The sequence below is a fragment of the Antennarius striatus genome, chromosome 1 (assembly GCF_040054535.1).
Source record: "Antennarius striatus isolate MH-2024 chromosome 1, ASM4005453v1, whole genome shotgun sequence".
Classification (NCBI taxonomy): domain Eukaryota; kingdom Metazoa; phylum Chordata; class Actinopteri; order Lophiiformes; family Antennariidae; genus Antennarius; species Antennarius striatus.
In genome coordinates this window covers 8708427-8725434 of record NC_090776.1, presented here as the reverse complement: position 1 = coordinate 8725434, position 17008 = coordinate 8708427, and the positions used below count along the sequence as shown (strand labels likewise).

The following is a 17008-nucleotide window of genomic DNA, read 5'->3' as shown; positions in this document are numbered from 1 at the left end:
TCAAATCTCTTTGGAAATCATCCGGGTGCTCATGACAGATTCTTAGATCTTCGGTCATTTTTACCCTGTTTATCCTTGCTCTTCATTACTGTCCAATCTTTCCAGAAGGTATTTTGAAGAAAGATAGCTTCCTATCTTTGTGTTTAATTCCTGTGGTGTTGGAACAACCATGCACCTCACTGGTAACCATGGCTTTATCGGTTTATCTCTTAAGTGATCGTATCATGTTTGGCTTCCCTGATTGACGAAGAGACGGGTGTCACCGATGACGTATGACCCCCACGTGACTGTTGGATACGGAAGCTGTTGCAGCGCAGATTTGAAGGTTTCCTGACCACAGGGATGATGCCAGACATCCATCCATCCATTTCCTTTTGCTTTATCCGCCGCAGCGGGTCACGTCCCAGCCGGCACAGGACGTGAGGGACACCCCAGGCACGACACCAGTGCACACATGCACTCACTCCCACAGGCAATTTGGGACCGGTCAGTTAACCTGAAGCGCTTGTTTTTGGAGGTGGGAGGATGCCAGAGAACCCGGAGAAAACCCACGGAGACACGGGGAGAACATGCAAACTCTGCACAGAGCGGGACTCGCACCCGGACCCGCCGTGTTGTGCGGCGACAGCGCTACCCACTGTGCCACCGTGGTGCCCTGATGCCAGACATCTGAATTTTTTTCTTCTTCTATTTTTCATGATAAATGGAACTTAAAAATGTGTTTACTGTCCCTTTAATTTTAATATCATTGGCAGAAAAACTAAGTGGTTACACTTAGAATAACATCCACATTGTGCTTGGCATTAAACCATATTTTGTCTAAGTTTATAATGACTACATATTCAGGTTGACATTTATGGCTCACGTGCAGTATTTTTAAAACTTAATTTTCAAACAGAAGGTCTGGTTTCTGTTACACCACTCTTGAAAGTTGTGTGTGTGTGTGAGAGAGAGAGAGAGAGAGAGAGAGAGAGAGAGAGAGAGAGAGAGAGAGAGAGAGAGAGAGAGAGAGAGAGAGAGAGAGAGAGAGAGAGAGAGACCCTCCACTGCTTTGATATTTTTTTATTTCTTTATTTTTTTACAAAATAGGTCAGGTTGTGCAGTTCTTCTAATTGCCATGTTGATGATGATGTGTTTTATCAAAAGGTACATTAAACCCCAGTTCATCTCAAACAGAGATGCAACAGCAGATTGAAAGATTATTACACACATAGGATAAAAAAACATATTTTCTTACCAAAATTTTCAGACTCTATCACACCACTAAGAGACAGAGAAGTAGGATATCAACTACAAAACCAATAACATATATTTACACTGTCAATGAAAATGGTGTTCTTTCTGATCTAAAAGTTGGTCAAAAATTTGACCTAATCTTAAGACCCAAGATCTTTTACAAAAAATCTTTTACAAAATAGTTTACTTTTACAAAAAAAAAGAAAAAAGTGGGCTTTTTCATGGGTTTGATGCTATGAATTACAGTATTTTCTTCAAAAAAATTGCATGAACATGGATTCCGTGATTTTATCTTAAGGAACTTTGTAACCATCATTATGATAAAAACCAATAATATAATATCAGTATAGTAATTTCTAAGATTGTGATATTTAAAAGATACAGTAATTTTTAAAAGATACAGTAATTGTTGTACAGTGTGGGATACTTCAGATTTAGGAATATTCCTGTTTCAGTTCTTCTAAGCAATATTACAGAAGTGTCCAACACTATATCTATTACATTTCTTTTTTGGCGAAAAAAAACCTTAACTGAAGCCTTCCCACTTATTCATAATTACCTCAGCCAATGAATTATATATTGCAGCTTAATATATCAGTACTGCTACTACTACTACTACTACTACTACTACTACTACTACTACTATTCTACTGTTGAAGATATGTTTAATCAGAAAAGCAAATGTCAAGGTTGGAAATGTACCGTACAGTATTTTGAATTTTTTTTATAATTCTTTCATGTACATAAAACTTAACTTTTACACAATTACATAATAATATTTACCTATGTATACACAAATGAGAGCAACATGCACAAATTAAGATTAAGTGATAAGTAGATATGATTATGTAGTAGTAGTAGTAGTAGTAGTAGAAGTAGTAGTAGTAGTTGTTGTAGTAACTTTATTAATCCCTTAAAACCAATAATTTCCCTGACGGAAATTGACATCTCTGTCACACTACACACAGCACAGCAATCACACAAAAGCAAACAGAAAAAGCACAAAGAAAGAAGTACTGACACCATTCAAGACATAATATACAAAAGAAAAAGGCATAAATAAGTATACCTGGAGTTAAAGTGTTTATAGTGCGTGTCAGACAGTTATTAGCCAGACAGACTGATTATTCCCATCAATATCAATATTTAAAAATCACTGATTAACAACTATATTTTTTCAGTCAGTAATAATATTTCAGTTATATATTTCAGTTAATAATAATTTCCAGTGTTAGTAGGCAAGCTTAATGAATGATATCAGATAATAATTGGTATTTGTATTATATTTTACTTTTTTTTTTTCTTCAGATGTGATTTTTTTGGCCAAGAATGAGTTTCTGTCACTAACCATAATAAAGAAGTGACCATCTGTGTGCAAATAAATATTAGATGAAATGTCATTGAATAGACTGCGATCAAAACAGAAGGAAAAGAAATAACATTAAAACAATTAGAATATAAGACCAGACTTTTGAATCTGTTGATCTACTTTCAGTCAATTGCATTGTTTTTATGGTCTTATGGAAACACTACTACTCCTCCTATATTCACCCCAAGTCCAGCACCCTGAGGCTGTACACTAAGCAGAAAGAGGGAGGCCGAGGACTAGTGAGCATCAGGGCCACTGTCCAGGATGAAACATCGAAAATCCAAGAGTACATCAGGAAAATGGCCCCAAAAGATGAACTGCTCAGTGAATGCCTTAGGCAGCAGAAACTTGAGGAGGAAGAGGAGGAGGAGGGGACAACATAGAGGGACAAGCCCCTACACGGCATTTACAACTGTCAGATAGAGGAAGTGGCTGATATCAAGAAGACATACCAATGGCTGGATAAAGCTGGACTGACACACAGCACAGAGGCACTGCAGCCCAAGAACAGGTACAAGAGCAATAGAAGCCAATATCTACCACAGCAGATCTGACCCAAGGTTCAGGCTATATAAAGAAGTCCCAGAGACAGTCCAGCATGTGGTAGCAGGGTGTAAGATGCTCGCCGCCTCAGCACACATGGAGAGGCACAACCAAGTAACTGTGATAGTGTATAGGAACATCTGTACCACAGGTACAGATTTGGGTACTTCTGTGGACTAGAAGTACCCAAATCCAAGTGGGACATACCACCAAAGGTGGTTGAGAACAACTAGGCTAAGATACTGTGGGACTTCAGCTTCCATACTGACAAACAGCTGCTGGCTAACCATCCGGACATAGTGGTGGTGGACAAAGAGCAGAAGAGAGCAGTGGTGATAGATGCAGTGATTACAGCTGATTCCAACATGAAGAAGAAGGAACACGAAAAGAAGTATCAAGGGTTGAAAGAAAAGCTGGAACATATGTGGAAGATCAAGGCTCATGTGGTCCCCGTGGTAGAAGGAACACTTGGGGCAGTGAACCCCAAACTGGAAGAGTGGCTCCAGCTGATTCCTGGAACAACATCTGAAACCTCAGTCCAGAACAGCGCAGTCCTAGGAATAGCTAAGATACTGCGCAGAGCCCTTAGGCTCCCAGGCCTCTGGTAGATGACCTGAGCTTGAGGGTGACACAAAGATACCACCCTACTAGGGTGAGAGGGACATTTTTTATTTATTTATATAAATATATCAGTGGTTCTTAACCTTGTTGGAGGTACCGAATCCTGCCGGTTTCATATGCTCATGTGGTGGAAAGTTTTTAATACAATAAAATAATATAGTAAAACAATATCATCTAAGTGAACCAAAGATCTGGATTGTTGTGTGTGTCATATTATTCAGCGCTTGTGAAGGTGGCCCCAGGATGTCTCGAGGTCATGAAGACGCTGCATGAAAATAATTCCTGTTGGACCGTATTTGGAAATTCTTGCATGACTGTGGGTATCCTTGGAAGAAGTTAGACACTGACAGAAGCAGCTAGCCAGATCATTTCATACACTGTACCTGAAATTAGAATGTATGTTTCTGCACAGGGTCATCCAGAGAATGTCTGCAGCAGATCCTCACAGGGTTCACGTGACTGATTATATTATGTCATCAAATAGTTTTGTGAAACTGTCGACTTGATATTTTTGGTAACGTATGGAGGTCATGACGTACCAACTGAAAGCCCGTAAAGAACTGGTTGAAAGCAGATGGGCCGAGGTTAATACTTCCCCCTAGTCACATCTTTAGGGTATAAAAAGAGATGTGATCCATTTTTTAGTTTGTACTTGAAGTTTTTTTAGTGCCCAGAGTACTCTGCAACAACACACCGGAGGATTTTTTTTCATTGTCTCCAGAGCTCTCATCATGCTTAGATAAGTATTTGTTGAACTCGTCTGTTTGTTGAACCTGTCTGTCTGTCAACCTTTTGATGATATTATTGTACTGCTACTCAACCTATACATGATTTGAATTGACAAATAAATATCTTGTATTTTACACTGTATCCTGTCCTTAAGAAAAACGAAACCCCCACCACACTCACTCACTCTTTTCTTACGTAATTTTTTTTTTTTTACTGGTGTAGTTAATGAATTGTGCATTAATGTCACCTTTTTCAAAGAACAAAACCAAGACAGTGCATGAACTCAGATGACATTACCTACCTGCAAATCAGTGTGATTTCTGCTATTGTTTTTAAGAGACTAGTTCAGATATGCGTGGCTTTACCTTGGCAAGTGCTACTCTCATGCCATTTTCACAGCAAAGTCCGTTTCTTTTGTTTTCCATGCAGCTCGAGGAAGCGTTCCTTTATTTTTGCCAGTGCAAGACTAGAGTTGCTCAACTTGACATTGCAAATCATGCAGAACACTGAGTCCCATCACATTCCGTTATACAGTACATGTAAATTCACGTTGCACATATTTGTCCGACCACTATCTTTTTTTGCTCAACATATTTACTATGAATTAAAATATTAAAAAAGCAATCAGATGACATACCATCATGACAGGCACATATCGACTACTGAGTGCACAAAATCCCATGTAGCGCAGATAGGCTAATCGATGTAGTGTGATCACCTGCAGCCAGTGATGGCTAAGGGGGGCGTGTCATCACGGATTGACACAATGCGTCAATTGACACAGTGATTCGATGTGTCAGGTGTTTTGTCTTGACATCCATCTCCGCCGAACCCCTGAGACCGACTAAGGTTCGATTGAACCCAGGTTCAATCGACGAAGAAAAATACAATGTTTGATCAACAGGCAGCATTTGTAAATAAGAACCTGTTCTTAATTGCTTGCCTGGTTAAATAAAGGTTAAATAAAAACTGTATTGTATCATTAAGTATCTCTTACATCTCCAAAAATGTGGTTCCATGCTATTGCAGGAGTACCAAGCACTGAATAAAATTTAATTTTTAAAAATATATTAGTGGAAATGAAAGTTTGTTAGAATTCGTGAATATTTACATAACTTTGATTATAAATTGGAACAATGTTGATAATGAAGGGGCTAATAACTGAGTCATTAAAATGAAATAAGGTGTTGTATTTATATATGTTTTTCCTTTAAATGAGAATATGGCAAGTTGGAAAAAATATCATGCTAAACCCTTCTTCTACAAGTTCTGTTTGTTCTCTGATGTTCCAGTGGCATATTTTTTCTTCTTCTTTCCCGCTTTTGGTCACTGTTCCTGTAACTGTCGGTACCAACTTCCATTTTCTTTCTTGGTTATGTCTACAATGTTTCAAGCTTAGTTCGACACTACCAAATACTGAAGCTATCAGTCAATGGAATAAACAGGGCATTATTTTTTTTTAAACTAGCCTGATTTGTTAACTTTCATAACTTGCTGATTCAGTTCATTGTTTTGAATTTCCACATTCAGCATCACTCTCACCACTGGTTCATATTGCACACACGTGAAAGATAATTTCTAATTGCACATTACAAGTCAGTGATGTGTTCTAGGATATTAGAATTGGCAACCAATGGCAACCGAAGTCTCAACATTTTCTCCAAAATTTAAAATCAGAATCAGAATCAGAAAAGGTTTTATTGCCAAGTACAGTAAAAATTACTGTCGAGGAACTTGACGCGGTGTTGGTGCATAGAATGGTAGTGAGTGAGGAATAGGATAAGAATACAAAAACTATTTACAATTCACATTACGTCGTGTTTAGATACTGTATAAGGATGGTGATTGCGGGTGAAGAAAATAAGTCCAACCAGTAAACTGTCTTTGCAGAGTGGTGAGGGGCGGATGTTTACCTGGGGGGGGGGCCTTGTTCATGAACAATGCAATAGAAGGAGGACTGGCTGCACAAATTATTACACCAATAATGGTGAGGATGACGAAGAATATGTTTTTCACATGCAATTTGAGAGTACTCAGTGAGCGCGATTTTATGCAAACTAATATGGTCTGCAATACACATTAAACCAGCTAAAAACAGACAAAATGTGAAGTTACACATGTAAGAAAAAAGCAGGGCTTTCAACCGGTTCGTGGAACAAAAATGAAAACCGGAAACTTTTGGTATTTTGGAAGGAACGAAACCGAAACCGAAAACTTTATATTTTTTAATGTTCGAGAACAGAATCGGAACAGATAATAATTGTAAACCTGTTAATACCGGGGGGGGGTTTTCGTTCTTGAAAAAAATATTTGACCTCATGTTTCACTTCCTGTCATTCACTCGACGCAGGTTGAGAGCACAGAGAAGTAGCGGCTATCAGCAGCAGTTAAGAAAAGGGAAGTCTCCCAGTCACTATTTATTTACAACAAGTAAACACTGCAGTATGTCAATCTTAAAAATGTATGATTTAGACTCATTGGCTGCAGTCATTTTCAGAGCACTGTGTAGTCTATACTATAGACTATAATTATAGATATACACTTTAGACTCTATAGTGTATAAACCAATTGCTTTAGATTCCAATTTAAAAGTCCTTAAGTTACCTCATTTTGCGCACCATTCGGCTCGTTGTATAAAGAGGCGCAGTCTAAATAACAGAGTTTATTTCTGTACTTTAACCGGACACACGGCGCACATTATTGCTCAGTGAATGCTTGCTAACGGAAGCAGAAAGGTGACTGTGGTTGAACTGTGTTGTACTACGTATTTAAATTTAAAAAAATACACCGACATTATTTTTTAAATATGTTTTTATTTCGTTATTTTTTGATAAATCAATGCTAAATCCTTCGAAGTCCTCATCTTCCGTCTGCATTGAATAGCTCGACAATTTCACTATCGCTGATCGTCTGGTTTCTGCTTTGCTGTCTGGTAATGATGCCGGCTTTTGCGAAACATCGGACAAAAGTCGAAGCAGACACGTTGGGCCAGGCATCCACAATCCATGCACATATTGTGGGGGTGTATGTGTTCACGTCTTTCATCCATCGCTCCACGACACACAGCTTAACTTTAAAGGCTCTGTTTACACCGATGTCCAGCGGTTGGAGTTCTTTCGTTAATCCTCCTGGGATGATGGCAAACTCCGAATTCAGCCGCTTGACGTGGTTTTTGACAGAAGCGGTGGTGTGGGCGTGCATGGAGTCACAGATCAAGAGAGATGGCAAACCGTGAAAAAAGCCACCCGGTCTCTTTACATGAACCGGAACAACCGGAACTGATAGCCTGGAGTTTATATGTTGTGTCGTAAGTGTGTCTCTTCACTGATGCCATTGTTGGGGGTCTTTAGCCAAACAAATGTGGTTAACAGCATACCTGCGGTACAGTACAGGCATATAGCATATACCGGTACCTACCGGAGGTGTGCCGGACGTAGCCTCGCGTCATGTTCTCTAATTGGTCAATCGCTGCCGGCGTACGTGGTGACGTAATACGTTCTATGTCGGTGGAGAATGGCCGACCTGGCGGAACGCTGACTAAAGTCATACAAAAACATTTTTACAGATTTTGGAACTCAGTGTACACATAAGACGCTTAATGTTAAAAGGGGCCGCATTGATTTTTGAGAAATTTTAAGGCTTTTAAGCGCGTCTTATGGTGCGTAAAATACAGCACCTACATATTTATACTTACAAGGAATGTTTTAACCGGTTCAGGAACTTTATTTTTTTGTTCTAACCGGTTCAGGAACGTCAGTTTATGGGTGGAACGCAAACCGGAAATGTTATAAACCAGTTTCAACGAACCGGTTGACAAAAAATTCTGGTTCAAAGCCCTTTACTTTCTACCTTGTTTGGCAGAGGACTGGGATTGGGATTGGGATATTCTACTGTCTAACATCTATTAGAACTTGCCAATCAGCTTAGATGAGTGGCAGGTTCCTGTAGTCATTTAAAAAATATTCTACTACAGTATTGATCCAAATACTATATAAGTATCATCTCCATCAGTTCCCTTAGTTACTCTTTATTTAAATGTATTTTTAAAAATTAATTTAGTAGTAATTAGTTTTAGTAGTCCACAACATAACAATTTGTGATGATAATGCATCTTGAAAATTGTACCAACATTGGTTTAGGTGGGTGGGTTAGGGTTAGGGTTGAGTGACTACAAGTAGAACAAATTACATAATGACAATTTTAAATTGAGAAATAGTTGTGTACATTGTTAGGCAAAATATCACTATCCTGATGAGGTATCACTTATACACTAGAAATAGCTAAATAATATCTGCGTATAATGATTTTGGGTCATTTTAGTTGACGCTACATGCCAAGGTTGTGATAATGTATCACAGACACTGGAACAACAGCCCTGCTGCTGAACATTATTCTAGGGAAGTAGTGAAAGTTACAGTACTTGGAAATAAGGACAACCACAGAGCACAGGAGAACATGGAATGAGAAAACTTTTCACCTTACAATGACGTCAAACTGAGTAGATCATGCAAACCTGTCAGATGTCTATATTTATAGATGTGCTTACTAAAATATTCAACATTTTCAGGTGTTTACACATGATGGAAGAGCATGAATTTGAATTATATATGATCAATGTAGTCACAATCTGCCCCTCCTTAAAGCGCACTTACAGCACACATAATCTGTTTCTTGTCATTTCATAAGGTAGTAGCACACATTGCAATAACGCCTGGTTGGTGAAAATCAAATGAGAGTCAGCTTTTAGTTTTTACTGGGTCAGTAAAAAGAAAGCAACAGCTGGAATTTGCTTTTGGAGACAAAATTTTCAATTTACATTCCCATCTTATAATCGCTCAGCAGCGTCTGTGTGGTTGAGTAAGTTCAAAGCAGCCCACAGAGCTGCAAGGCAGCACAAGAGACTGTGATGTAGAAAATCTGACTGAGGTAAATAAAAAGGTGAAACATGTAGAACATTTAAAATTCTGTTCTGATGTCTTTCATGGAATATATTCACTGAGATTTATAATGCAACCATTGTGGAAATCTGGAATGAGGTGGAGTTTTATTGTCATTTGAACAAATTTCAATGAGTGTTCTCCATTAAGTAAAACAAGTTAAAAAATTAATCATTATACAAAGGTTTTACAAATGAATGTTTCTCCCTTTTTTCCATGGTGGGCTCTATTCGCTGAAATATAAACATTCTTTGCCAAAATGGAAACCACTGAAACCTAAAAATGCCTTATGTGCAGTGTATTGTAACACATTATAGTAAGAGCCCATATTTCCACTGGCTCCATGTGATGTACATATTCAACTATTTGTACTTTTAAATGAGATAAGTAAGCCACACACATAAAGTAATATCAGTTGTGCTTAGTAGATTAGTTTTTTGACTCTTGTTTAGTTGCTTGGATGATTGAAGTCTGAATAAACAGGACACATTGGCAATTTATTCATTTAGCAAACCTCAGTAGTGTGTTGAAGATCCATATACAGCCACAACAGCCTGGCACATTCACCCCATGTTGGTACCAGCCTGATCACACGCTGCTTTGGGATGGAATTCAGTCTTTCAACTAGTAGTTGTTACACAGTGGTCGTGATGGCCACTCTGGTAGAAACAGCATAACCAAGCTGATCCCCATTTTCAATGGGACTGAGATCAGCAAAGTCTACCCTCTCCACTACCAAATTGTAGAAATATTCTCGGCAGTAGCTCAGTCCACTAAGTCTTGAGCTGGGGACTGGACGATGGCAGGTTCAATCCCCATATGGACTAAATACATTTGGACTTTGAAATGACAGTGGGAGGTGATAGTTTCCCTCGTGAACACTACCGAGGTACCCTTGAGCAAGGCACCATCTCCTTACAAGTTGCTAATTGGACACACCAATGACCAGTAACAATTTAGCTGACCCATCTGCTATATTATCCAGCAAACCTTCATGGCAAAGTCTGCAGAAGACTACCCACGGGAGTGCTGAGAGGCTGTAGAAACAGTCTTCCTGCGATGCAGTATTCATGGGACACCCACTTTGCTGTCTGTCTCTGACATCCCCCATTACGGGACTGTGGTACTTTACCTCAAGTCATTAAAATGAAATGTTGAACTTTGTTTTTGCAAACATATCTTTCAAATTCATGTTATGGGCTCTGAAGGAAAAAGCCTTCAAAATCTAAAATTATATTTAAAAAGTAAAAAACTTAATGACAGAAGTATGAAATCTGTAGGGCTTTGTTACATTGCTACTCGGAGATGCCCTCCTCTTTTGTCTTGTCGCAGGTATATGTCAAAAAATTATTAAGTCTGCATTAAAATAATCTCTACACCATATACAACTGTGGGACCCATAACCACTGCAGAAAAAAAATAAGATCTATACAACATATTTCAAACATTTAGAGCTATCCTACTTCTACATTCGGATCTCCACTGATACAACTCACATTCACAACGACAACCCCACACCATTTTCTGTCTGAGCTGTTGCTATAGAGACAATAATTAAATTGTCAGAAGACCTAAGATGTGTTTCTCTGCTGTGGTTGGAGTGTCAAGAACTGCTGGCAACCCGAACACATAAAAACCACTTGCCCTAGGCCCTAGGGCAAGGTATTCATGCTGCTATAGGAAAAAGACATTAATAATAGATTAAGAAATAAAAATGACATTTTAGGGAAATATTTATCAAAGCTGCAATAATCGACATGGTGATTCTCTACATTAATATTAATTTCTCTTTCATAGAAAAAAGGTTGGATTAAATAATTTTTTGCCATGAAAATGATGAAGAAAAAAAAAAAGTAAAAATGAGTGAACAGGATACTATGCTGCAGCACTCACATGGTTGTGCCTGTGTGTGTGTGTGTGTGTGTGTGTGTGTGTGTGTGTGTGTGTGTGTGTGTGTGTGTGTGTGTGTGTGTGTGTGTGTGTGTGTGTGTTTGAAAGGAGCAATGATTACATCCAGATAGTGGAGAAGTGCTTAGTGCTTAGGCTACAGCTGAGGTTGTGATGCAGATATTAGGATTTTACTGGAGTCAGTGATCATGTTCCGCAAAAGCAACTACAAAGGGAGACAATGGGGTCAATTCGTTAAACACCTCACTCATAAAAACATATGATGCTCATTAACCTTAAGTGCTGAACACAAACTTGTCTTATCCTTCACAGTTAACAAATGGTTAACAAAAAACGTCCCATTACAAAGTGGTTTGGCTATCTCTACAACAGCAAGCAAGGCAGTCAGAGACTGAAACATCCCGCGACACCCCTGTATTCAAAATTTTACCCTGACATGTAACTGGTGCATTCTATTTGTCATGAGGTTTCAGAGATGTATACCTAAAAAGGTATAAAAGTGAAAATGTGACCTTGATCTAGTTTTTCAAGGTCATTGTTGTGATCTAATTTTCATCCCCTTGCCTCCCTGAATATAACGCTTTTTGTTTCGTCTTTCTATCTTATCCGGTTCCTGAGATATGTGCAAAAATATCTCAGGATAGAAAATATCTCTGACCATAAATCAAAGCTGGTGCTTTGATCTATGGTTTTACCCAAACTGGCCTTCTCCCTCATCTTTCTATCTTATCTGGTTCTTGAGTGTACAAAAGTTGAAACCTGACCTTGACCTACTTTTTTTTAAAGTCAAGGTCATCATTGCCGCCCAGGTAATGTGCTGTTTGTTTCATCTTTCTATCCGCAATGAAGATATTTGGTGGGAGGACGGATGGATGAACACACTAACACTGACAATTGTGTACAACAATATCTCTGTAAACAAAATAATTGTAAGAAAAAATTATGTTCAAAACTTGATTCAAGTGACTGCACTGATGAAGTTTATTTTGAAATTTAGCAACTTACAATCAGTGCATTCAATGTGGGAGAAATACTGATCATTTCCAATAAAAAGGTGAACAAGTAAATCAAATAATAATGATTACAATAATGAGAATTAGTGGTTGGGGACCGCTGATCTAGGGATAACGGGAGACAATGACACCGGAAGTGTGTTCCAGATGTCCAGTCTACTCCGCAGTTTGGTTTTCTTTACGGTCACTGCAGAAAATCCCGTTTCACAAAGACAGGAAGTTGGAAATGGAAGCAGGGTTTTCGATACTTTTTGGGCGATCTAAGGATAAACTTCCTTGACTTTAATCCAGTACACTGACGCAGTTGTGGGTGCTTAATTTAGTCGTAACAGCTGGTAACCTGTCACGTGACCAAGACCTGTCAACAGGCACAGACGCACGCATTTGTCTGTACGTCACTTTTAAAAATACAACATTTTTAGACTGGTAATCAATAAAAAAAAAGAACGTCAAACATTCTGTGCTGACCGGTACCTAATGTCCTGCGAGTCAGTACCAGGTCTCAACCCCGCCGTTTGGAACCACTGCCATAGATGGATGTAACAGAGAATTGTGTAATTTTTTGAAATACAACATCTTTCAGACTCCGAAATAAATAAAACAGAAGTAATGTAAATTATTTTGTCCTTCTGTATGGTCCAGTACCAAATGACCCACGGACCGGTACCGGTACTGGTCCGGGGGTAACTGACTGCCTTCACTCTCTGTGATTGACCAGTCACACAACAGCCTCCGCCCCTCCCTACAGAGACACATCACCGCAGCCAGACCTGTTGCTGCCCAGTCTTGCACACACACACACAGACATTGACTGATATCTCTGTGCGTGGCTTCACTGTAGCTCACGTTTCTATCCTTAGGTTTTCTTCATCTTGCCTCTATTTTAGTCTGTTTAAGGTTACTTGGTGAACTTGTTTCTTGTTTTGTTTTGTTGCAAGTATGCGGTAAATTTGACCAGACAGAGCAGAAAACTGCTTGTGTCATATCGGTCACTGCCTCCACGCCAGTGTTTTGTTTGTTTTTTGTTTTTTTACCTGTTTGCTCTTAATTTGACACTTTTTCACTTCAGTTCAAATTAATAATTTACATGCTGTATAGATATTTTAACTGTTACATAGCGCGCGCACACACACACACACACACACACACACACACACGCTCTCTCTCTCTCACTCCAAAAATTAAAAAAAAAATTAAAAAGAAAAAGAAGGAAAAAAATTAGAAAGTTGTGTTGATTATGACAATTTTTGTTCATGCTTACTTTGTAGTTCAAAATTTTCTATTGCATTTGTTGTATTCATTAATGCACTTCATGGTCTGAGTTCATAAAAACCCTGCTCTGTAAATAATTCTCTTTCTTTTGTGATCAAAAACATTGATTTGAATCTCAATTTTGAGGCTGTTCTGTAAATATATTTCAAATAAACAAATGAAGCAACTTCTGATCAATCCATATCAATTTCAGACTTAAAATAATGCACAGATTTAAGCCCCACCCATTCCAAGTACAGATACAGATAACTTAGATGGTTGAACAAATGCAGATACAGATGGTCATGTACTCGCTCATCCCTAATACAAATTCTGCACAGAAGGGAATAAAAACCAGAGCCTTCTTGCTGTGAGGGAACAGCACTATCCATTGCGCTGTCCACATTTCCACCCCATGGAAGATTTCCAACCTGCATCATGAGTGGTTGGCTTTGAACGCAGCACTACATAAAAATACCACCATGTTCGCTTTATTTGAATGAATTAGATTATAGCTTGACTCTTTCTCCAGAAACACTACTGGCTTCACCCCAAAGCTAAATTCATTGCCTACCTGGGACTGTTGTTTAAGATCTTCCCATCACTAACATGCCACAGTTCAGTTTATCTGAGTGAACTCAGTCAAACGATTTATTTAAAAAATCTCAAGAGTTTTTTAATTTTAGGAATATTCCAGTTCCAGTTAGTTGAAGCATGTATTCTTCACTTTGTTGAGAATGATAAAACCTCTGCGCTCTGAGGTTGTCCTTGAGAACTAATGAGCCCATCTTAAGAGATGGCAAAACTGGGACACACCACTGTAGATCAATTCATTCATTCTGAGTGGTTTATCAAGAATAGGCTGTACAATATATTGCAATTTTCTATTGGTCAAAAAATATTCTGGTAAAATGCAGAAAAATAGGCACCAAAAAGTTGATGCCTTACAAGCAATCCTAGAGCCATTAGGCATTGGAAATGAATGAACCAAACTTTTGTTTACCAGTCTAAACCTTTTCTAGAGGCAAATTACCAAAATTAATAAAAGCACATTAAAAGCCATTAACTTACTTTGACTTCTTCGTGTAGATTTTCAAATTGAACTGTACCATTCTCCATCCTGTTGACGAAGTCTTGCTTTTCCTGCTGAAGAACTGAAACCTGAGGTAGTAGAGAGGGGAGATGGGATGTTACTTATCTAAATATAATCAGAATCCAGAGTACTGTTTAAAACCACTTCTCTTTAGCACATGAACGTGCATGACTACATTAACTTCGTAACTCATGAGGAAGATTTTTTTATGTGTGCGCACCAGGGACACCATGTTCAACCATTAAATATCACTGTCGTACAAACATAAGCAACATATTGATCATAATTTTCCTATGACCCAGCCAAGCATTGCTTAAGGGTGTATTTGTGTTTTGTACTGCTGAGCTGGCTGGATAAGAAAACTGTTGAACCTGTTAATGTGAAAGTGCAGCACATAGTTGTCAACTTTAACCCTATTCAACTACACACTTGATAGCATGTTCATATGTCAAGGAACGCCTATAAATTTCATAATGACACAGAGAAAAACAAAGAATATTGCCATTTTTATTATCTATTGTGCAGATGTTGGAAAAACATGGTGAAAGAAGTGCACTGTAAAAGTAGGTTTGATCTGTATTGATATTCCTGAGATTAATTTGATTAGAGATTTTATCTGTTTTGAAACTGTTCCAGACAGTAACTAAATAAGTACCAGGTCCGTTCAAGGCAGTGGTTCTTAACATTGTTGGAGGTATCAAACCCTGCCAGTTTCATATGCTCACTCACCGAACCCTTCTTTAGTAAACTTTTTTTTTTCAAATTTAAGACATAAGTATATGTTTTACTGGTGTATTTAATTAATTGTGCATTAATGTCACCTTTTTCAAAGAACAAAACCAAGACAGTGCATGAACTCAGATGACATTACCTACCTGCACATCAGTGTGACTTCTGCTGTTGTTTTTGAGAGACCAGTTCAGATATGCGTGGCTTCACCTTGGCAAATGCTACTCTTATGTCATTTTCACAGCAAAGTCTGTTTCTGTTGTTTTCCACGCAGCTTAAGGAAGTGTTCCTTTATTTTTGCTCAACATAGTTACTATGAATTAAAATATTAAGACTGCAATCAGATGACGTACCATCATGACAGGCATAAATCGACTACTGAGTGCGCAAAATCCCATGTAGCACAGATAGGCTAATTGATGTAGCCTATCTGTGCTACATGCAACCAGTGATGGCTAAGGGGGGCGTGTCATCCCAAATTGACACAATGTGTCAAACATACACAGTGATTCGTGTATGTCCGGCAAAAACACCCGACACTCCATCTCCGCCAAACCCCTATGGTTTGATCGAACCCAGGTTAAGAACCACTGGTTCAAGGATTATTAATATTCTTCTTCTTTTCTTTTCGGCTTTTCCCTTCAGGGGTCGCCACAGTGAATCAATTGCCTCCATCTAACCCTGTCTTCTGCATCCTCTTCTCTCTCACCAACTACCTTCATGTCCTCTTTCACTACATCCATAAACCTCCTCTTTGGTCTTCCTCTAGGCCTCCTGCCTGGCAGTTCAAAACTCAGCATCCTTCTACCAATATATTCACTATCTCTTCTCTGGACATGTCCAAACCATCTCAGTCTGGCCTCTCTGACTTTATCTCCAAAACCTCTAACATGTGCTGTCCCTCTGATGTACTCATTCCTGATCCTATCCTTCCTGGTCACTCCCAAAGAGAACCTCTTCTTCTCTGCTACCTCCAGCTCTGTCTCCTGTCTTTTCCTCAGTGACACTCAGTGACATTTTCCCTCAGTGACACTGTCCCTAGACCAAACAACATAGAATATACATCAAACAACAAGGAATATTAATATTCAAACAATGACAGAAGAGACTGCCAGCTTCTAAAGCTTTCATATTAAGTTTGAGAGGTGAACAAAAGGTCTTTTTAATAATAACAAATAGTTTTAACCACTGCCTTACCATAACTCACCATTGTAAGAACGAAGACAATAAAAGTAGCCAGAACACAAAAATCCAGACATAATTGTGGACACCCTGGCATCATCCAGCCTAGTTCTCGTTTGCTTTATACTGGCTTCCTCTAGTGTAATGTCAGTCTGAACATCTAAAAATGACATGTTCTTGCTTCAAGCTTTCTTTGACAAAGAAAACCCCCATTAGTTGGACAAAATGTGGCAGTAGATCATTTCAGATGATCTACTGCAAGATGATCTACTGCTACAAAAATATTAATGGCAACAAATGCTTGCTGTGGGCAACCAGAAAGCATAAAATCACGATGATTTCACTTTGAAATGGCCCTATGCTTAGTATAAGATTATATATTTGTTTGTTTATTTGT

General features: G+C 38.6%; 1 protein-coding gene across 2 annotated transcripts in view; it reads right to left on the bottom strand.

The window, feature by feature from the left end:
• cep89 (centrosomal protein 89) overlaps nt 1-17008 on the bottom strand; it is a 77959-nt gene that overhangs the window by 39429 nt on the left and 21522 nt on the right. For both annotated transcript variants that reach the window (XM_068318339.1, XM_068318340.1), the window contains one exon: nt 14679-14768. In XM_068318339.1, the coding sequence (XP_068174440.1) occupies nt 14679-14768 (90 nt within the window). The remainder of the gene's footprint in view (nt 1-14678; nt 14769-17008) is intronic.